The sequence below is a fragment of the Clytia hemisphaerica genome, unplaced genomic scaffold, assembly GCF_902728285.1.
Source record: "Clytia hemisphaerica strain Z4C2 unplaced genomic scaffold, Clytia hemisphaerica genome assembly, whole genome shotgun sequence".
Lineage (NCBI taxonomy): Eukaryota > Metazoa > Cnidaria > Hydrozoa > Leptothecata > Clytiidae > Clytia > Clytia hemisphaerica.
The window spans coordinates 467,207-488,457 of record NW_027104048.1 but is presented as its reverse complement, the minus strand read 5'-3'; the positions used below and the strand labels follow the sequence as shown (position 1 = coordinate 488,457).

The following is a 21,251-nucleotide window of genomic DNA, read 5'->3' as shown; positions in this document are numbered from 1 at the left end:
CAGGCGGTTTTGCACGAAAGAAATGACATTTACGTTTTTCATAGTCATTTGTTTTCCAGTCTGGAATCAGGAAGATCTTCCATCCATTTGAACCCAGAAAACTATGTGGAAATTCTTTCCAAAAGGCTCTTGATCATGCCAATTCATCACAGAGATGGAAATCATTGGTCTTTGATTGCAGTTTTTTTGCCATCCAAGCAAATTCATCACCTGGATTCTTTCCTGACTATAAACACAGAAGTTATGTCACTGTATTCAGTTTTCTGAAGCATATATTTTACAATGTGGCAAATGTGGACACAACTAAGACGGAATGGCTTTTTGTTGCAAGGACGGATATTGCTAGACAAGAAGGCATCATTGACTGTGGAGTACATGTTTGCGTAAACACCTTGAACCTCGTCAACAACTCGCTAGTGCTTTTGACACCGAATGATTGCCGTGATGCCAGATATTACATCGCTTCAACGATCATGACATCAACACCCACAGTGGAATTAAGGAGAAATAAGAACACGAAGGAGACTAAAAGTATTTTTGTAGATGTAGACATTGTTCGGAGGGAAGATATCGTAATAACTGTTCCGGAACAACTCGAAGAAAAACCCGCAAAAAGACAAAGAAAACGAAAACTTCCATGCAGTCGGCCTTCATGTGCAGGTAACGCAGTTATGTTCTTACTATCTAAACTTGTTGGTTTCGCTTTAAGAGAGATGAACCTAATCAGAATATCATTCTGATTTCAAATTTTCGGATTCATAAATGGATAGCCTCGCTGGAAATGTAGATTATGTCGTATGTTTGTTGAAAAAGAAATGGACGGATATTTGTATGAACTTATGCTATCGACTGTTATATCAAAGCTAGTAGGCAAACTATTAGGATCCGTAGCATTTTTCGTAAAACACAAGATGCTACGGATCCTAAGGTTTGGTTTCCTACTAAGTACAAGGATTTGATAAATCTATAATCCTTATTGCGTTATGGAGTAACGAAGTTATGCTATTTTCATTTAGGCGCTCCCATCTCTAACGTTGAAAATGGCAAAACCATAAATTTGGAAGCACTTTCCACTGAAGCATACGGTTAATATTTTTAAATGATGTATTTCTTTTAACTGGATAATAAATTTCGTTGTGGTTCTTTCTTTGCGTAATTTTTGAGAATATGTTCTCCGTAAATTTCATTTTAGCTCCACTCTCAACAAATGCTGGAAATGGCAACATCGCAAAAACACATTCTACTGCTGAATCGTATAGTAAATAATTTTTTTATTCTATGTAGTGCACTATACCGTTTTAATGATGAAAATATTGAATTTCTGATTTTTATCGTCTAAAAATTATTTCGTTTTTGATCGTATCTCAACAAATGCTTATCATGAAAAAATCTCCAATTTGGAATTGCTTGCTGATAAAGCAGACGGTAATTTCGGCTTAATTATATTTATTTTAGTGGTAATTTTCATAATAAAAATATTATTGAATTTTTTGAAATTTCAATGTTCGTCAAATTTCATTTTAGCTCGTATCTCAACAAATGCATATCACGACGAAGGCTCCAATTTGGAATTGCTTGCTAATGAAGCAGACGGTAATCTCGGCTTAATTATATTGATTTTAGTGGTAATTTTCATAATAAAAATATTATTGAATTTTTTGAAATTTCAATGTTCTTCAAATTTCATTTTAGCTCGTATCTCAACAAATGCATATCACGACGAAGGCTCCAATTTGGAATTGCTTGCTAATGAAGCAGACGGTAATCTCGGCTTAATTATATTGATTTTAGTGGTAATTTTCATAATAAAAATATTATTGAATTTTTTGAAATTTCAATGTTCTTCAAATTTCATTTTAGCTCGTATCTCAGCAAATGCATATCACGACGAAGCCTCCAATTTGGAATTGCTTGCTAATGAAGCAGACGGTAATTTCGGCTTAATTATATTGATTTTAGTGGTATTTTCATAATAAAAAATATTATTGAATTTTTAAAATTTCAATGTTCTTCAAATTTCATTTAGCTCGTATCTCAACAAATGCATTATCTGCGACGAGGCTCCAATGGAATTGGAATTGCTTGCTAATGAAGCAGACGGTAATTTCGGCTTAATTATATTGATTTTAGTGGTAATTTTCATAATAAAAATATTATTGAATTTTTTGAAATTTCAATGTTCTTCAAATTTCATTTTAGCTCGTATCTCAACAAATGCATATCACGACGAAGCCTCCAATTTGGAATTGCTTGCTAATGAAGCAGACGGTAATTTCGGCTTAATTATATTGATTTTAGTGGTAATTTTCATAATAAAAATATTATTGAATTTTTTGAAATTTCAATGTTCTTCAAATTTCATTTTAGCTCGTATCTGAAAAAATGTTTGTCATGACAAAATCTCCAATTTGGAATTGCTTGCTAATGAAGCAGACGGTAATCTCGGCTTAATTATATTGATTTTAATGGTAATTTTCATGATAAAAATATTATTGAATTTTTTAATCTTTGATTATTAGCCTTCTTGAAATTTCAATGTTCTCCAAATTTCATTTTAGCTCGTATCTCAACAAATGCATATCACGACGAAGGCTCCAATTTGGAATTGCTTGCTAATGAAGCAGACGGTAATCTCGGCTTAATTATATTGATTTTAGTGGTAATTTTCATAATAAAAATATTATTGAATTTTTTGAAATTTCAATGTTCTCCAAATTTCATTTTAGCTCGTATCTCAACAAATGCATATCACGACGAAGGCTCCAATTTGGAATTGCTTGCTAATGAAGCAGACGGTAATCTCGGCTTAACTATATTGATTTTAGTGGTAATTTTCATAATAAAAATATTATTGAATTTTTTGAAATTTCAATGTTCTTCAAATTTCATTTAGCTCGTATCTCAACAAATGCATATCACGACGAAGGCTCCAATTTGGAATTGCTTGCTAATGAAGCAGACGGTAATCTCGGCTTAATTATATTGATTTTAGTGGTAATTTTCATAATAAAAATATTATTGAATTTTTTGAAATTTCAATGTTCTTCAAATTTCATTTTAGCTCGTATCTCAACAAATGCATATCACGACGAAGGCTCCAATTTGGAATTTCTTGCTAATGAAGCAGACGGTAATTTCGGCTTAATACATGATCTTTTCGAACTTAGTTGCGCAGATAAGCCTTTTGATTTCTTAATTATCCCCTAAACTAGATCCAATTTTTTTTGACATTGTTTTCTTTTTTATTTATGTTGGGGGACCGACGGGCATTTCCAGAGATTTGGTATTTCTAAGGGTATGTTTTTTAAGATTGCAGAAATACACTGTAGGGGTTGACTTGTGATAAATGCACTGAAAGATCTAGTAAATCTAGGAAAAATTGCAAATTTTGGCCCAAAATGATTTTTTTTGGTCTAAAAAAGTTGAAAATTTGAAAAAAATATATCGTAAGGGTACGAATTTCACTCATTTTTTTCTGCACTGTATGGGCGCAATTCTAAAAGCCAATTTTTTCGCCGCACATACTGTCAGTTGGTAAACCCACATCCCCGGTGAATGGTTATTATTTATAATATTGAAATCTTGATTATGTCGCATTCCTTAAATTGTTGGGAAATTTCTTTTCCATTCAAATTTCATTTTAGCACGTCTTTCTACAGATGTTTATAATGAAGGAGTCGCAAATTTGGAACCGCATCCTAGTGAAGCAGACGGTAAAAAATTTATATTTACGGACAGATTTCACTCTAAAACATGTGGCGCTATCTTATAGACTTAAAATGAAGAGTACAACAAACAGTTGGAGAGAAAAATCCACAACATGAGTTTCATTCGGTTTTTAGATTTATTGAATGCATCCATAGCAGCTAAACGAAGCTTCAAAGATCTTCTAAAGAAATCTAAAGGTTTGACACAAATATCTTAAGAAGTGATTTCTAACCTTAGTGTTCGCTTTGTGTTTTGATACAAATGAGTGATCTACAATAGTGAACTTTTAGCGTTTAGCAACTACACGTTTCCTTTTATAAGAACAAACTATATAAGAACTTTGATGTACAAAGAATTGAAAGCTTTGCGAACCCTAAAACACCTGATTTCTTAGGAAAATGCACAAAAGTACTCATGGAGTGGTAAATATAAGATCAGATCTCAAAAAATTAAAAACATCCGAAAGCTTCAAAAATTTTGAATGCTTTTTAAAAAAATTAAAAATGTAAATTAAAAATAAGGGTCTATGTATCTTTGTATTTTTATCGTACTAGGCAAAAAGAAAAAGCACGTGTTGAAATCCAAAGGTACTTCATTATTGTTCTTCTGTGACAACTGTCTTGGTAGTATTTTGTTTTAGGCACCTTTTAAGAATATAAAGAGTCTTTATTTTTAATAGAACAAATTTTCCTTACTTTTACTAATCGAACATTAGAGCTATCTTCCTTCTAGCCATTCAAAATCGTATACTTATTCCCTTAGCTAATTTCTGATAATTCCGATACCGCTCGCCAAAGGTGATTGTTTCAGTGAAATGTCCGTCAGTAAAATCAAAATATGGTACGAGATTTAAAAACATAGCAAATTTTAGGCTGATATAGTTTATCGTTTTTAAGTTATGTGGTCATTATCACAATGCAGTTAATTCTTCGCATAAATTTCTAAATTTAAGATTTTGTTTGTAACCAACATTTTTTAATTTATAGATGGAGTTAAGTTGTATGACGGTTCTACAACTTCTTCGTCTTCTGAGTCAAGTGACAGTAAGTGTTTGATTTTTTATACAAAACATTCAGGTTTTTTCTTTACAATTTTCAGAAAAAAATACACAATTTGCTTCACAGTACTTTAAGTTTCATGTTAATACAATCATCAGCGGTTTTTTCCTTATGAAATTTCGATTGTTAACTACTACTGGGGGTGAATAAATGTGTATCATTTGACCCTCCTCAATAAATAATTTTTTTGAGGGTTTTCGACATCTTTAGGAAGAAAATACAGGTATCACAGCTCAAATTTATCACGTACCGTTACTTTTCAAATTTGGTCCACTACCTTTCTACTTATGTGTTAGTGAAAACCCCAAAAACTTGTACGTTACAAATGTGCAATTTCATTTTAGATCAAGATCCAGAGCCCGACCAAGACTTTTTATCATTTCTTGTTGAAGACGATACAATCCTGGATTTCATCAAAGGAGACGAATCCTTGAGAAGGCAATCGGAACGATTTCAAGTTTTTAACAGCCGTTCCTCGCTGATACAATTCAGAAGCTGCGCTGAAAAAGAAGCCAGCATTATTGGAATGGATGGTTTAATTCACACGTATTCGTGTCGTCTTGTTCATAACAAATTTGTTATTCCAATTAAAAGTAATCCAGACGACCTCGCTAGTTTGAGAGGAACAGAGAGGCTTCGATTACCGTTTTTGAGGGGATCCTATTTTGACACAGTTGAATGTTTGCTTGTGCCAGAAATATACACCTACTTTATCATGAAGAGGGAGAACCTTTCATACAGAGACGCAACCCAATATATGTATGGCAAATTTCAACCAACTGTTTTTCACATCATGCTACTTGAAAATGTACGTGTGTTTACATGTTTTTGTCTCTCTTGATTTTCATGCACAAGTTAACTTTTTATTTTATGATATTTTCGATTGGAAAGACAACAGCTGCTTTAATTGAGTCTTCAGGAACTGTTTTAGTAATATTCGCCATAGCATGTATTACCTTTTTGTAATTTTAGGAACAACTATATTCGACGAAGCCATATCCAAAGGTAAATGGTACCATCACAATTCAGTGTAAGTCTTTAATCTAATCTTCAGATTTTAGCAAAGAAAGGTAAATTTCTAAACCCTCCAAAATACTTTATTCGCTGGCATCATTCATCAGTGTGACGAATACGAACAATATTACTTCTGCAGATCATCTCTTTCACTTTTTACGATATTTTAATCCTAATTTATTATAAAGAATAACAAAACTAATCAAAACACAAAAATGTATCATCGAACTATTTTCGTAGAATTTGAATAAGATTTTGAAATTTAAACAGTCTACTGTTTCTAGTTTCAGAACTATAATTTCTTTTGTCTACTGCGCATGTGCTCCACTTTTTTTGCTATATTTTGTTTCAAATCTTTTTCATTTTTAAGCTTCTGACGGAGACCTATTCAGTCAAAATACTGACGGGATTGTTATCAAGACTGACAGTGAGATGAACCCGATAAATTTGGTGAGTAGTTGATTTTTCAACAACTCTCAAGCTCCTGATAATATTTAAATTTTCTAACTTTCTCGTTTTATATTTCTATGATTCTCGATGGCGATTTTACCATTGAAAGTTCATTTAATACCTAACTTTCCGGTATTATGCCCGCTGTTTACAAAGGCACGTGAATGTTATTTTTAAATACCATTACTGCACTGTGCATACACGCTTTTTTATAAGACCTAGTACTTATTAGACCTTTGCTTATTTTGTGTGATTTAACATACTTACTTCATTTACGTTGACTCTTAGCCATCCGGAAATGACTGAGTTTTTTTTTGCTGACTTTCTCTTAAAAAACGGGTAGCATACTTTGAGGCATTCTATCTATTTTCAGCCAAATTTTCGTTCTTGGAAAGACTCGCTTGGGATGGTTCCAAATGTTGATTTGAGAAAACTGTTAGCAAAGGGTGATGTAGATTATTCGAAGCTCGAACCATCAGAGAAATGTCGATCTAAATATATTTTCTACTTAGTAGGTAAGCGTCTAACAACTTCTCTCTGCAGTAGATGATTCAAATTAATTACTTAACCAGGAAAGCAGTACACTACCCTGTCTCGGCAAGAGATAACATTTTTAGGAAGAAGTTTTATATTCTAATTTATTTTAGTACCCTGACGTACTGACAAATAGGTGATATTTTTGTCATGTACTATCAAATCGAAATTTGAGTTATAAAAGTTATAAGATAGGGTTAGAGCTTATCTTATGTCTTCTTGTATGTGTTGTATGTGTTCAATAACCTAATTCATTCAAAGATAAGCATTCTTGAAACAGAGTAACAAAACTTGTTATAAAGAAATTTATTCTTTATTCTCAGCATGTGACAATGAAGACGACCTACGGAAAGCGACCCATTCACTTGTTCGGTTGGCAGACAATCTGAAATGCCGAAGTCTTTCCATTTCACCCATTCTTTTTCATGGGATAAAGAAAAAAGACGTTGCAAATTTATATATACAGGCACTTGAACAGGACAATATTCAAAACCTGAGATTAGTCCGTTTTATTGGGCAAAGAGGGAATTTGGGTGCGGTTTATAGAGATTTAAAAAAACTGGTAAAAAAAGAAAAAATTAATTGAGAAAACGAAATATATTTTTCATTCTTAATCCATCCTATATCAAGAAACCTTCGTAATTACCTTGAATTCTGAACTGTAAAGAAAGGACCATCTTCAAGATTTTTGAAATCTCTAAATTTGAGCACAAGGTTAAAAAGACTCGAAAAAAACTTCTATTAAAGATACCTCTACTCGTACGTCGTAAACGTGCAAACTACAATGAAATCTATAATGAAAATTATAGCAAATTCAATCTATATGAGTATAATTTTTTTCTAATAGTTTTCTTCAACAAATCTCATTAAAAGCGTTTTAGTCAGTACGCCCTGATTAGTGTTCAGGAATAATTTGGAAAAGATTAATAGAGAATTGAAATTTAATGAAATCCTTTCAGTAATTCCACTTTTCCACACTTTCGGAAATGTCACCAAGCAGTACGTTCCGCATCCGATCTCAGGAACGGAAATAGATATAAACTTCATTTTTTCTTTAAAAGGTCACCAATGGGTGTGGCATCCGTCCGTTCTATAATTGGAACCCATACAGTTTGATCCAAGTTGGCCAGAACACTGGAATTCCACTTTTCCACACTTTCGGAAATGTCACCAAGCAGTACGTTCCGCATCCGATCTCAGGAACGGAAATATATATAAACTTCATTTTTTCTTTAAAAGGTCACCAATGGGTGTGGCATCCGTCCGTTCTATAATTGGAACCCATACAGTTTGATCCAAGTTGGCCAGAACACTGGAATTCCACTTTCCCACACTTTCGGAAATGTCACCAAGCAGTACTTTCCGCATCCGATCTCACGAACGGAAATAGATATAAACTTCATTTTTTCTTTAAAAGATCACCAATGGGTGTGGCATCCGTCCGTTCTATAATTGGAGCCCATACAGTTTGATCCAAGTTGGCCAGAACACTGGAATTCCACTTTTCCACACTTTCGGAAATGTCACCAAGCAGTACGTTCCGCATCCGATCTCAGGAACGGAAATAGATATAAACTTCATTTTTTCTTTAAAAGGTCACCAATGGGTGTGGCATCCGTCCGTTCTATAATTGGAGCCCATACAGTTTGATCCAAGTTGGCCAGAACACTGGAATTCCACTTTTCCACACTTTCGGAAATGTCACCAAGCAGTACGTTCCGCATCCGATCTCAGGAACGGAAATAGATATAAACTTCATTTTTTCTTTAAAAGGTCACCAATGGGTGTGGCATCCGTCCGTTCTATAATTGGAACCCATACAGTTTGATCCAAGTTGGCCAGAACACTGGAATTCCACTTTTCCACACTTTCGGAAATGTCACCAAGCAGTACGTTCCGCATCCGATCTCAGGAACGGAAATAGATATAAACTTCATTTTTTCTTTAAAAGGTCACCAATGGGTGTGGCATCCGTCCGTTCTATAATTGGAGCCCATACAGTTTGATCCAAGTTGGCCAGAACACTGGAATTCCACTTTTCCACACTTTCGGAAATGTCACCAAGCAGTACGTTCCGCATCCGATCTCAGGAACGGAAATAGATATAAACTTCATTTTTTCTTTAAAAGATCACCAATGGGTGTGGCATCCGTCCGTTCTATAATTGGAGCCTATACAGTTTGATCCAAGTTGGCCAGAACACTGGAATTCCACTTTTCCACACTTTCGGAAATGTCACCAAGCAGTACGTTCCGCATCCGATCTCAGGAACGGAAATAGATATAAACTTCATTTTTTCTTTAAAAGATCACCAATGGGTGTGGCATCCGTCCGTTCTATAATTGGAGCCCATACAGTTTGATCCAAGTTGGCCAGAACACTGGAATTCCACTTTTCCACACTTTCGGAAATGTCACCAAGCAGTACGTTCCGCATCCGATCTCAGGAACGGAAATAGATATAAACTTCATTTTTTCTTTAAAAGGTCACCAATGGGTGTGGCATCCGTCCGTTCTATAATTGGAACCCATACAGTTTGATCCAAGTTGGCCAGAACACTGGAATTCCACTTTTCCACACTTTCGGAAATGTCACCAAGCAGTACGTTCCGCATCCGATCTCAGGAACGGAAATAGATATAAACTTCATTTTTTCTTTAAAAGGTCACCAATGGGTGTGGCATCCGTCCGTTCTATAATTGGAACCCATACAGTTTGATCCAAGTTGGCCAGAACACTGGAATTCCACTTTTCCACACTTTCGGAAATGTCACCAAGGAGTACGTTCCGCATCCGATCTCAGGAACGGAAATAGATATAAACTTCATTTTTTCTTTAAAAGGTCACCAATGGGTGTGGCATCCGTCCGTTCTATAATTGGAGCCCATACAGTTTGATCCAAGTTGGCCAGAACACTGGAATTCCACTTTTCCACACTTTCGGAAATGTCACCAAGCAGTACGTTCCGCATCCGATCTCAGGAACGGAAATAGATATAAACTTCATTTTTTCTTTAAAAGGTCACCAATGGGTGTGGCATCCGTCCGTTCTATAATTGGAGCCCATACAGTTTGATCCAAGTTGGCCAGAACACTGGAATTCCACTTTTCCACACTTTCGGAAATGTCACCAAGCAGTACGTTCCGCATCCGATCTCAGGAACGGAAATAGATATAAACTTCATTTTTTCTTTAAAAGGTCACCAATGGGTGTGGCATCCGTCCGTTCTATAATTGGAACCCCTACAGTTTGATCCAAGTTGGCCAGAACACTTTTTGATAGCACTTTCGATTTGAATGTGAATATGACGCTACGAATCTGAATATGACGCTACCAATATGACGCTAAGTTCATTTTGGTCATCATGCTCTGCTATGCAACCAATTTAATCTGTCTCGATAAGGTCATAATATGGGTTAGTGATCATAAATTATTCCTGAATGATAATGTAGGGAGTTATACTGAATTGACAACACGATCACGAAAGAATATTTAGATGTAATGCATCAAAAGACGATGCATAATGGTTTAAATGTAATATATCTATAAACTGCGCTGATCAATTTGGATGCATTACATTTAAAGTGGTTTTGTTCTTAAATCGTATATTAAGTGCAACCAGTATTAACAACATTAACACCCTACACAACGAACCTTAAAGAAATACCAAGAAAAAACACAAACATAAAAATCACCAGCAAAACCAATGAAAACGACAAAAACAGTACAGACAACGATGAATCCAACAACAAAGAAAAAGGTAACAGTGAAAGGTATGTAGATGGTCCCCCATTGTTTATAACGTCGACATTTTTTTGGTATCTGAAACTAAGATTGACGAATCATTCCCTGAAAATCATTTCATTATTGAAAACTACTCGTGTCCATATCGCTATCATTACCTCTTAGTATTTTAGTTTTTATCGGTGCTTCAGCGTTTAGAAGATTTACTACACTTTTCATTTTGATATATTAAACTCGTCCCCAAGCCCCAAAAACTCAAACAAGCACCCCAGAGAGATTCAGACAAGACACAAGTAAAACAAGATTCCAAAAAGAGCCATTTTTGAGGACTCTATAAGCTTTGAATAAAACCAGATAAAATCGATAAGCCACAGGCACAGAAAAAAGTCAAACTAGAAACAGACTATTTTTGTAAAAAAATAATACCTTTGATACATTTTCTCCAACTGCCAAAATGACCTTGAACCATCCTGTTTCCAAGTAAGATCCAGCAGCTAAACCTTCATCCATAATTCAAAAAGTTTTTTAAATATACTAAAGTTCCATTTTTATCAAAATTCAATTTTCACTGGTTCAGCTTTCAGTCTTGTCTTCTGTTGAAAAACAAAAACGTCGGCTTCACCGATCAAATTCGCCATGCTTGCTCTCTTCCGTAATGCTTTTCTTTCGAAAACACAGAAAAATTAGCGGGTTCTAGCCTAAAAGTCTCTACAGTGGAGTTTCATAGTTTCACTCGCCCGGTTCAAAATCCCGATATTTTCCCCGCTCATCCGACTCGGGTTTTTTGTTTTGAGGGTGGGTCGGTCGGGCGACGCAGACGGAACATATTATTGATCGCCGCCTTGCCTTGGCTTCATCTTTTTCAAAGTCCGTCATTTCGCATGTAGTCCAATCAATGGATGACGACTTGATTTGGTTAGACTGAGTCATAATAGTTGTATTTGTTGTTGTAAGTTAGGGTCCATAATAAATTCTTGTTTTAACATTTTCAAGGGCATAACAACAGTCATCCTGCAACAATTCAATATGTTCCTCCCAGATAGTGATTGGCCTAAAAGCTTGGCCGTCGTGGATGACACCTGAGCAAAGTCTCACACAAACACCCAAAACCACTCATAAAGCCAACCAATGCAATCTGGAGTCCCCGACTTGCGACAGGTGCAGCGGCTTTTAACATGTTTTAAGGACGTCCAACACTCAGCCTCCCCAGATTCCATAACCCTGAGCCGACCCGCAGTCCAAACAAACTAAGAAACATAGAAAAATAAACAAAAACTCGCACATAAATACAAAGAAACAAAAAAGGGGCTTAAACAACAGACAAAACAAACGACAAGTATCAAAAAACACAAATTTTCAAAAAGTAGGCCCAGAACCCAGTTCGACACCTAAAGTCCGAAATGCCGTCCGCACGGGAAAGAACAAACAAATGTGTCACTGCAAGCGATTTGGAGCACATTCAGTTCGGCCAGGATCGGCCAATAAAACCTTCGGCCAAGTTCGGCCTAGATCGGCCAGGTCCGGTCCAGTTCGGCCAGGTCCGGTCCCGATCGGACTGGACCGGTCCAAGCAAACGTAAACAAAAATCCTAGGTTCGGCCCATGTAATAGATCGGACCTGGTCGATTTGGACCGGACCAGGCCGGACTGGACCGGACCTGGCCGATCTACGGGAGCCGAAAATTCAAAACAAAGATGATGTAATGGATGTTGCTAATGAAGTGCAGAACATATTTGCTGTTTCTAGTTCTACTATTCTGACATTTCAAAGAATATTTTCTATCAAATTGTTACCAATATTGACGTTACAAACATTAAAAAATAGTGGTTTGCTGATATTTTTTTCAGAAATAGCACTTTTTGGTATCTATATCAATAAAAAACTTAGTGGAATTTTCGTTCTGTAAAGTATTTAAAATCGAATAATGCTCGACCCATTTTCCCTCGGACCTCAAACACGAAACCCACGTTTTGTCTATTCCTTTGCCGTTCAGTTTCTTCTCAGGAAGTGTGTGCCAACGACAGCAGATAGAAAATCCTGGACATAATGTTTTTAGCTCAAAGTAAGTTGAAATCAACTTCTCTTTTCGATTTAATGGTTTGTAATTTGAATGAACGTCAAGAGCAGCCACCTTCTCGAGGTCCTTTTCTCCTGAAAATCTGACATCTGGTTGTGTTTTTCACAAGTATAGCTCCTGGATTTTTTTAACAGATTGCCCGCTGGAAAATTGTATGTGCTTTTCCTTAAAATGTGCTCCTGGATTTTATGAACAGAGTCTTTTAAGGCGACCCCTGGATTTTACCTGAGTGTTTAGAGGAAAGTCTCAGCAGCTGCTTTTGGAACCTTTGCGGATCATTGATTCAAAATATTCAGACTAACGAATCATAACTCTACAAGTTTTGGCACTATTTCAATTAACATCAAAACATTAACAATCTTACACTGGGTTAAATGTGCTTTTCTTTTTGGAAGAGGCCATTTTAACTTATCATAGAGGGACAATCATGGACGACATGGATTTTCCGTAGCATTTTTCTTTTGAGAAACTTGAGGTCTGAAGATTTTTTATGGGAAAATCTTGGATTTTCAGCAAAATAAAGCAAAATAAAGCAAATTTTATGGATTTTCTGATACATATGCAATTTTCCGAAACCTTTTTCAAATTTCTCAAGATTTCCAAGTGAAAAATAAATCTAAAAAACCTTGTTGTCCACAGGGGTTAATGATATTTTTCTGGAACTACCCAGTGCAACTAAATACTTCGTAAAAGCCACTTTTTGAAATTTCTTGACCTCAAACCAGCTGTTGCAACCGTAAATCGAAATGTCACAAAATGAATTCATTTGATTGATATAGACAAGAAATGTGAATCAAAGCTGTGATGTGACAATAATAGAATTGTTTTTCTTGCAGAACAAACTTAAAAAATTAAAAAAAATTATTTCAACAAGAACATGATATTCTAATTAAAGAACATAACACAATTATGAAATGTAGTAAAAAATGGAAAAAATATCTGTCCTGTACGTATAATTGTAATGCATATTTATCCTTGTTAGCTATAACTTTCTCAAAGTAGAAGTTATTGATTGAAACTAAACTTCAGAATCTAAAAGGCACTTATTATAGTCAAAATCACCCAATTTTAGGCAAAAATTAACCAGTTTAATCATAATTGCAGTTTATTCCTGCTACCAGTTTCAAATTTTTAGATTAGACGAAACAAGTTCCCCCAAAATATTTAATCTGCCTTATTTGAACAGGCCTAAAGCTTTCTGCTAGACATAGAAATCCTAGAAAAATCTAATTAAAAAATGAAAAAATTTATAAAAATAAAAAACTATTTACAAATACTTAAATCTTTTTTCTATATTTTTTTAATTTTTCCTGTATTTTTGACTCAAGTGTCGACATGTCATAATCCTGTTCTAGTTCAAAATCGTATTTTAACTTCTTGTAAATCTCTGCCACCTTATCAGGATTGAGTTTTTCAAATCCATGCCAGCCCTTTAAATTACACGTTTTTAACTCTTCAGGATGAAAATTATCAACCAACATCTTCAATCCAGCGGTTGCCATCTTGCCGACATCTTTTGTTGGTTTTGGGGGCCTGCTTTCGAGATTCATTTGCAAATCGTCAACGGAGATTGCAGGTAAGGTGTCCTCACCAGTGAAGATAAGTGGGTTGCGTTCAATAGCAGTCTTTATGTCTTTTAGTTGAGACATAATTTCAGTGTTCATGTTTGATACAACATTTTTGAGGGAGATGACTTCTTCTTTTAACTCGCTATTTTCGATCTTTAAAGCAAATACTTCCATTTTCAGGGATTTGAAGTCATCACCCTCGCAGTGGTCTTGTCCAGTCCTCGATTCGTTATATGCCTGGATGACCTCACTCAGCATCGAACCGGATGATGGTATTATCGAACCCAAATTTGTTAAAACTTCTCGTGTGTTCTGTGGCGTGGATTTCAAATGTGTCGGTCGGTGGATGATGGCTGCGATGTCAAGTGATTCGTCAACGTTTCCAGTTATCGCGTCTATCTTCTCTGTCATGTTAATGCTGTCATCATTGTCAGTGAAGGTCAATTTATTACAGTCCTCGTGATCAGTAACCGTATTATCAGTTTGTTCGTAATTACCTGACGCCTCAAAGATATTGTTGTTGTCAGCTGTGGCGTCAACAGTCTCGTCGGTTGGATGGTCGTCACGGAGCAACCCTGTCGCTGTACTTGAGTCGTCAACACTGTCAGGATTTGTCACTTTGTCCAGTTGGATAGCGTCATTTGTATTTATGTCATCAGTATTTGTTGTTAAGTCATTTGTTTTGTTTTGGTCATCAGTAATCATCGTAACGTCAAAATCATCAGTATCTATTGTATTTGTGTCCTGGTTTTCCGCAATTGTCAAAGTCGAATCGTCTCGGTCAACTGGTTTTACTGTCAAGTCGCAGTCGTCATAAGTTGTCAAGGTGCAGTCGTCAGAAGTTGTTTTGTCAGCTGGTTTGAATGTGGCGGAGGATGTGTTCTTCACAAAATCTGGTCGTTTCTCTGTGCACACCACTGAAAACCCAGAAGACTTTGGTTTTGCCGCAGGTAAGCCCAAATTAACTTTTTTGAAAACGAAAGAGTTGACATTGGCCATCTTCTCTGTTGAAATAATGTCTGTTTGTGGCTATGAAGGAAAAAAAGTTAAATTTCAATATCTTTCTCAAATTTGCTAAATATCTTAAGTGTTACCAACTGTTTCAATTTTGGCCTTTTTCACAAAGTTTTATGTTGATTGTTGGGAAAAAAAATTCTTCACTAAATTGAAAGTCTGAAAATGTACATTAAAGGAACTTTTTGGTTAGAATTTATTTTGCCAAGTTGGAACAAAATTTGCACAAATTAATTATTTCACTAATGCCAAGTAAGTTCTCCTCAAAATTTATCTTATTTTTTATTCCAAAAAATACCAGCGTTTACTTTAGTCAAGAGCATTTAAATATTTACAACATTTTCCATTTCTCTAGTATGCGGCGGAAGGAAAATAAAAAAAGTCAGCATGAGAAAGTCAAAAAATAAACGAACAAATATAATTTCTTTCAATTCAGTCTTTTTCTCCTTACACTACTTTTTTCCTCTTTTTCAGCCTTAGATATTGAAATTGGGTCGTTTGCTAAAATTAATTCTCACCAAATTTAATAATTTGATTAAATCGCCAAATTTCTGTCCTAATTGCACCAAAATTGGCAATGAGCTCGATTGCCAAAATTTCTTCTTGCAAATGAAATTTTTGTCTTTGGAAGGATTAACGGTTTTTTGACATATTAACGTAAAGTATAAACAACATACCTTTTGCACTTCAATATTTTTGTCACGCTTTGATTCTTGCTCTCTGACCTTGCCGACTTTGTTTTTCCTCTTCTTTTTGTCCTCTGGTTTCTATGAATGTTAATAAGATTTTTTTATCACAACTAAGAAGAATAAGTTTAAACTAGCTATCGTGACGTCACCCGAGTTTACTCTTTATTGTAGAAATTAAGCTAGATTTGCTTGGTACTCACGAGGGAAATGGGTAGAGCTAATTTTGGCAAGAATTTAATTTGGTATGTGACAGGTTAAGTCCAAAATCAGGGTGAAAGAATTTTAAAATCTTAAAAAGGTTGATGTCACAAGGGATTTGAGACATTTAAGGTAAATGTAAAAGCTTTACCTCTTCGGCTTCATTCTCTGCCTTTTTCTTTTTGGTCACTTTCTTTGTTGGTTTTACTTGTTTTTTCTTTGTGATTGCCTACACAGAAAGAGGGAAAATCATATATGATGAGCCCATGCTTTATTCTTAGAGATTAATAAACGGGGGGTCCTAATAGGGTCTGGGGGAGTTGGAAAATTTCCGAAAAGTTAACAAGTGGGGGGCGTTTATTTGGAACCTAAGAGTAATCGCGCCATCCAGTCTATCAAAAAGCTTAAAGTGGACCCCAGGCTAGGGGTATTTTAGAGCCATCTGATCTGTCCCAGGGAAGTTTACTGCTCAAAATAATAATTTCTGGTAGCTCAATCCCTGGTCTATCCATTTGAAGTGATTGCAATAAAAAATTTCAATCCTACAGGCCCAGAAGGCCAATTAGGTCTCAAAAAAGTACCAACTTTAGGCCAATTTTCCTAGAAATGGGCTCTACCAGAAAAAAATTGTACATGGGGGTGGCGGATATAACAATTTTTAGTGACTTACCCCCCGAACTGGGTGACTTTTGCCCCCCCCCCGACAATAGGTTTTACCCCCCCCCCCCGGACACCCCCAAATTACCCCCGGACAGAGCAAATTTACCCCCCGGACAAGGCAATTTTTGATGATTTTTTGTCAAATGTGCTTTTTGGGGGCAAAAAAGGCTTTTTTTCAATTTTTTGACTAGAGCTGAGGTCAGGATCTATGGTTTAAGGCTTTAAATGGGTTAGAGTAGAATCTCTAACCTTTCTCAGGCAAGAAAACATGCGCCGTATTTTTGACGACAGATTGAATAAAGTTGCGCGGCCTTGAGCGGCTCGCCTAAATTTTACACAAATGACAGATTGAAACTAAAATTTACCGCTAAATTTCGAAAAAATTATCAATCGTAAACAAAGGAATTGCTAGATTCGATCTGTCGTCAAAAATGCAGCGCATTTTTTAAGGCTTCACTTTTTCTTGCCGGAGAAAGGTTAGAGATTGAACTCTAGCCCTTCGGGCTTTAAACTCAATGGGCTATACCATTGAGTTTAAAGCCCAATGGGTTAGAGTAGAATCTCTAACCTTTCTCAGGCAAGAAAAATTGACGACAGATTGAATAAAGTTGCGCAGCCTTGAGCGGCTCGCCTAGTTTTTACACAAATGACAGATTGAAACTAAAATTTACTGCTAAATTTCGAAAAAATTATCAATCGTAAACAAAGGAATTGCTAGATTCAATCTGTCGTCAAAAATGCAGCGCATTTTTTAAGGCTTCACTTTTTCTTGCTTGAGAAAGGTTAGAGATTGAACTCAATGGTTTAAACCACCTTTCGTACTTTGGCATAATTTTTTTTTCAGAAAACTGAAAAGTCAATTTTTTTGAAATTTTCCATTTTGAATAGCTTTCTAGTTAGTGAGGTCTGTTAGCACAAAAATACTTCAGATGGTGATTAAAGCATGAAATTTGGCACAGATGATCCTTAGAGGGTCTAAAACTTAATTTTAAACAGTAACACCAAATTTTGCCACCAGGCCACCTGCCAGATGACGTCATCAGGTGGCTTAGCAAAAATTTATTTTTTCGAAAATATTCAAAATCTGATGGTATCAGTGGAAAGAGCATGACATGCTGATGAAAATCGAGGTATAAAACATGCCTTCAAAATATTCCTATCAAAAGTTATGAAGGTTTAAAGTTTCGTGTTACTGTTTAAAATTAAGTTTTAGACCCTTTAAGGATCATCTGTGCCAAATTTCATGCTTTAATCACCATCTGAAGTATTCTTACGTTTTTATGTGCTACCTGACCTCACTAAGTGAAGTGATATCTTTTTTAAATCAGTTTTTCATGCTTATTCTGAAGTCATTTTTGGCCCCTATGTAAATTCCTAACTTCTATCACTTTGATTTTTTAAATCTCCCCCAACTGTCCCCCCCCCTTTTTTTAAAGCAAAACGCTTGTAAACATATGAAGGCTCAGATTTGCAGATATCCTAAGCATAACATAAGCATATATGCTAGCCTGAAATATTGGTCAAGTAAAAAAGACATTCCACAGTTAGCCACATTCCACTGCTCAAAAATTTAAATGCTTTTTGAATCGAATATTAACAAAGTTTTAAAGATTTCATTTAAAAATTTGGTTTGGTGAATCAAAAGAATGATAATTCTTAAGCATATAATAAGCATATTCTATGTCTGGATGCTTTGAAAGCATAAGCATACTCGAGCATGACCAAGGGGCATACACTTGCTTATAAAAAAAAACATGTACGACTTTTCAATTTTTTAGCCCCCCCCCCCCCTATTTTTTGCTTTCCCCCAGAAAATTCTGAAATTCTGAAAATATCAGTTCCCCGCACATACCCATATAAATTTCTCAAATATTTCCCCCTTTACTATTCAAAATCTTTTAATAATAACAAGTGAAAATAAGGAGCACAAATATGGCCAAGATAAAGTTTTTCATTCAATAAATTAAAAAATCAGATTTGAAAGACTACCTTCGCTGACAGGAGCTTAAAACAAACTTATTTGAAGTTCTACTTTTGTGTTTTAACTAGATACTTCCTCTCTCAAAATGAGCTAGGCTCCCCTAACTAAGAAAGAAGACCTTTTAATAAATTGTCACGAACATCACTTGCCTTGTATTCAAACAAATAAAATTGTGATTATGTATAATGTCTCTTGAGACATTAAAAGGTTCTTTTATGCATAGGAAGTAGTAAAATCCGCAGGGAGTCAATTACCATGGCAATAATTTCAAAACGAGGCAAGTGATGTTCGTAACGTAATTTATGAAAAGGCCTATTGATATCGCATGTTTTTATTTTTCTACAGGTGACGAGAAAAAAAGGACTTCGATCTTATCAACCAGAATGGGGGCGGTTCAGTGTACAATACAGCGATATGTTTTGGAACTGTGCAGCACTTTCCACCCACCCATACATCACAAACCTACCTAACCAAAAGACTCGAGAATACAACAGGAATAGCCTTACATGATGCTTTATTGTACACTGTCCCGCTGTCATTGACGATTTTTGAGTTTGTAAATAATACAATGAAATATAATTACCTGTTTTTGTTTCTTCCTTTTTGGTTCTTGCACTCCAGCCTCCTCGTTCGTTGTTACTCGTTCATCCACTTCTTTCCTTCGTTCACCCACTTCCTTCTCTCCCGTTCTTGCCTTCAACCACTCTTTCTCGAACTCAACCAGTTCCTGGACCGTATCTGTAGGAAGAAATAGAAGTAAGGTTCATTTTCCAGAGCAGATTTGAAGATATTTTGGACATTTACTCCCCGGGACAATGCGACCTTTCCGACATTCCAAATTACTCCAAACAGTGCAAGTTAATCCCCTGGTTAAAAGGCAAATCTTATAGATTTTACACCACCTTAAAAGCTTTTTTCACATGTACGTAAAATCTTACTTAAGACCTTGAAGGGTGGGGAATTTCCCTAAGCCTACGTAGTGTTTAAAGGCCTTATGTAAAGTTTGCTAAATTTTTGAACGGAAGGAAGACATTCCAAAAAGACCCCCTTAATCGAAAAAAATTCTACGTGAGTACGAATGTTTTTTGGAAAATTCCAAATTGAATAAAGCATTGGATGTCAACTTACCCCGCATACACAACACTTCTCCATCTATCACACCAGATTTAGTATTAAAACACGTTTTCCCCTTGACCACCCATCTCAGCACTTCTGTTGATTTATGTTCGGTTTTGCCATCGCACGGGTAAAAAACAAATGACCAAGCGGGTAATTTTTCTTCTGATGTGCGGGAACGCATCGTTCGTTTGTTGGTAGCCATATTTTCGTAGGTAGCGACAATTAGATTTTAGAATTAAAATTATTATCAACAATGACAAAACTCGGTCCGTATTTATCGCGGAAACGTAAATGAGTGTCAAAGTACCGCTCGCTTTTCCCCTTTTATAGGGCCGGGAATCGAACGTGCTACGTGACCTTATTTTTCGGACATCTACATGGGAGGGTCCAAGGGAGAGTGTCAACATTCGATTGAATATATGACAAGGAATCATTCTTATTGGTTACTTGTTTCTTATCAAATTTTCGATCTTTTGTTCTAAAAAATTATAGATCATTATGATTGGTTAATTATGTGTCCTAATTAATTCTTTTGTTTACGGATCAAAAAAAAATGTATGTAGGTTTTCGAACGTTCAAAACTATTTTTATCTTTTGAGGTAAAATAACTTTAAAGATCTGTAATCAGACCTATTTTTTGAAATGGCAGAGAAAAGACCCTTGGATGAAGAACTTCCAGCAGAGAAAAGGCCCTTAGACATCAAAGAAGAGCTAAAGGTAGAAGAATTTGGCTGTGGTTGCCGGCTGGGAAAGGATGGAGGCCAGTGCTATCAAATTTTCACCAGAGAATCTATTCAAGGTTTGAGGGATGATATTTGTGAACTAAGTAGCAACGAAAAAGACATGCTTGTCATGGGATACATTTTGGCAAACAATCCACAGGACAATAGTCATGCAACTTATTATTTCTTTGGACACCGAGTGTGTCGTACTACTTTTTTGTTTCGACTGAATATTGGTGTTAAAACATATTATGCCTTGTGCAAGCATTTGAAGGAAAATGGCTTAGTTTCTCGTGAGCATGGAAACAAACGGAGAACTCCTCATAACACTCTCCCCTTTGAGTCTAGAGAGTATGCTGTTAGTTTCCTCACAAACTATGCTGAAATCAATGCCCATCCTTTACCTGGGAGGGTGCCTCACTATAGAGACCAGGATGCCTCTTTACAGCTTATTCCTTCTCATCACACCAAAAAAATAGTTTATGAAAGTTACAAGAAAGCCAGTGAAACTAGTGGATATCCTAGTCTGGGTTATAGTTCCTTTCTTGACCTATGGAAGCAAAGATTACCATATATAGTAGTTGCCAGGTGTATGACTGATCTATGTTGGGTTTGCCAGCAAGGTAATAACAAATTGATCCGAGCTCGTGCTAAACACATTGAGGGTAACGAGGAAGAGGCAGAAAAAAATGATGAAGAATATGATGAGGTTTTGA

At 35.8% G+C, this 21,251-nt stretch overlaps 2 protein-coding genes across 2 annotated transcripts; both read left to right on the top strand.

Annotated features, from left to right (window-relative positions):
- The first annotated feature begins 2,382 nt into the window (after positions 1-2,382).
- Positions 2,383-7,659, top strand: LOC136811895 (uncharacterized). Its single transcript, XM_067068518.1, has 16 exons — positions 2,383-2,436; positions 2,559-2,627; positions 2,727-2,795; positions 2,894-2,962; positions 3,062-3,130; positions 3,277-3,295; positions 3,645-3,713; positions 3,843-3,905; positions 4,263-4,295; positions 4,695-4,751; positions 5,111-5,574; positions 5,739-5,796; positions 6,151-6,230; positions 6,604-6,745; positions 7,088-7,326; positions 7,612-7,659. The coding sequence occupies exons 1-16, from the start codon at positions 2,383-2,385 to the stop codon at positions 7,657-7,659; spliced, it is 1,602 nt and encodes a 533-aa protein (XP_066924619.1).
- Positions 7,660-12,476: 4,817 nt separating this feature from the next.
- Positions 12,477-15,174, top strand: LOC136811918 (uncharacterized). Its single transcript, XM_067068533.1, has 3 exons — positions 12,477-12,569; positions 14,044-14,160; positions 14,333-15,174. The coding sequence occupies exons 2-3, from the start codon at positions 14,045-14,047 to the stop codon at positions 14,613-14,615; spliced, it is 399 nt and encodes a 132-aa protein (XP_066924634.1). The 5' UTR covers positions 12,477-12,569; position 14,044; the 3' UTR covers positions 14,616-15,174.
- Positions 15,175-21,251: the final 6,077 nt, after the last annotated feature.

Excerpts from the sequence above, each read along its gene's own strand:
- LOC136811895 (XM_067068518.1), top strand. The coding sequence starts at position 2,383 with ATGTTTGTCATGACAAAATCTCCAATTTGGAATTGCTTGCTAATGAAG. Across the intron at positions 2,628-2,726 it reads GCTTGCTAATGAAGCAGACG|CTCGTATCTCAACAAATGCA; the intron begins GTAATCTCGGCT and ends ATTTCATTTTAG. Across the intron at positions 6,746-7,087 it reads ATATATTTTCTACTTAGTAG|CATGTGACAATGAAGACGAC; the intron begins GTAAGCGTCTAA and ends CTTTATTCTCAG.
- LOC136811918 (XM_067068533.1), top strand. The coding sequence starts at position 14,045 with ATGAAAATTATCAACCAACATCTTCAATCCAGCGGTTGCCATCTTGCC. Across the intron at positions 14,161-14,332 it reads ATCGTCAACGGAGATTGCAG|GGATTTGAAGTCATCACCCT; the intron begins GTAAGGTGTCCT and ends TTCCATTTTCAG.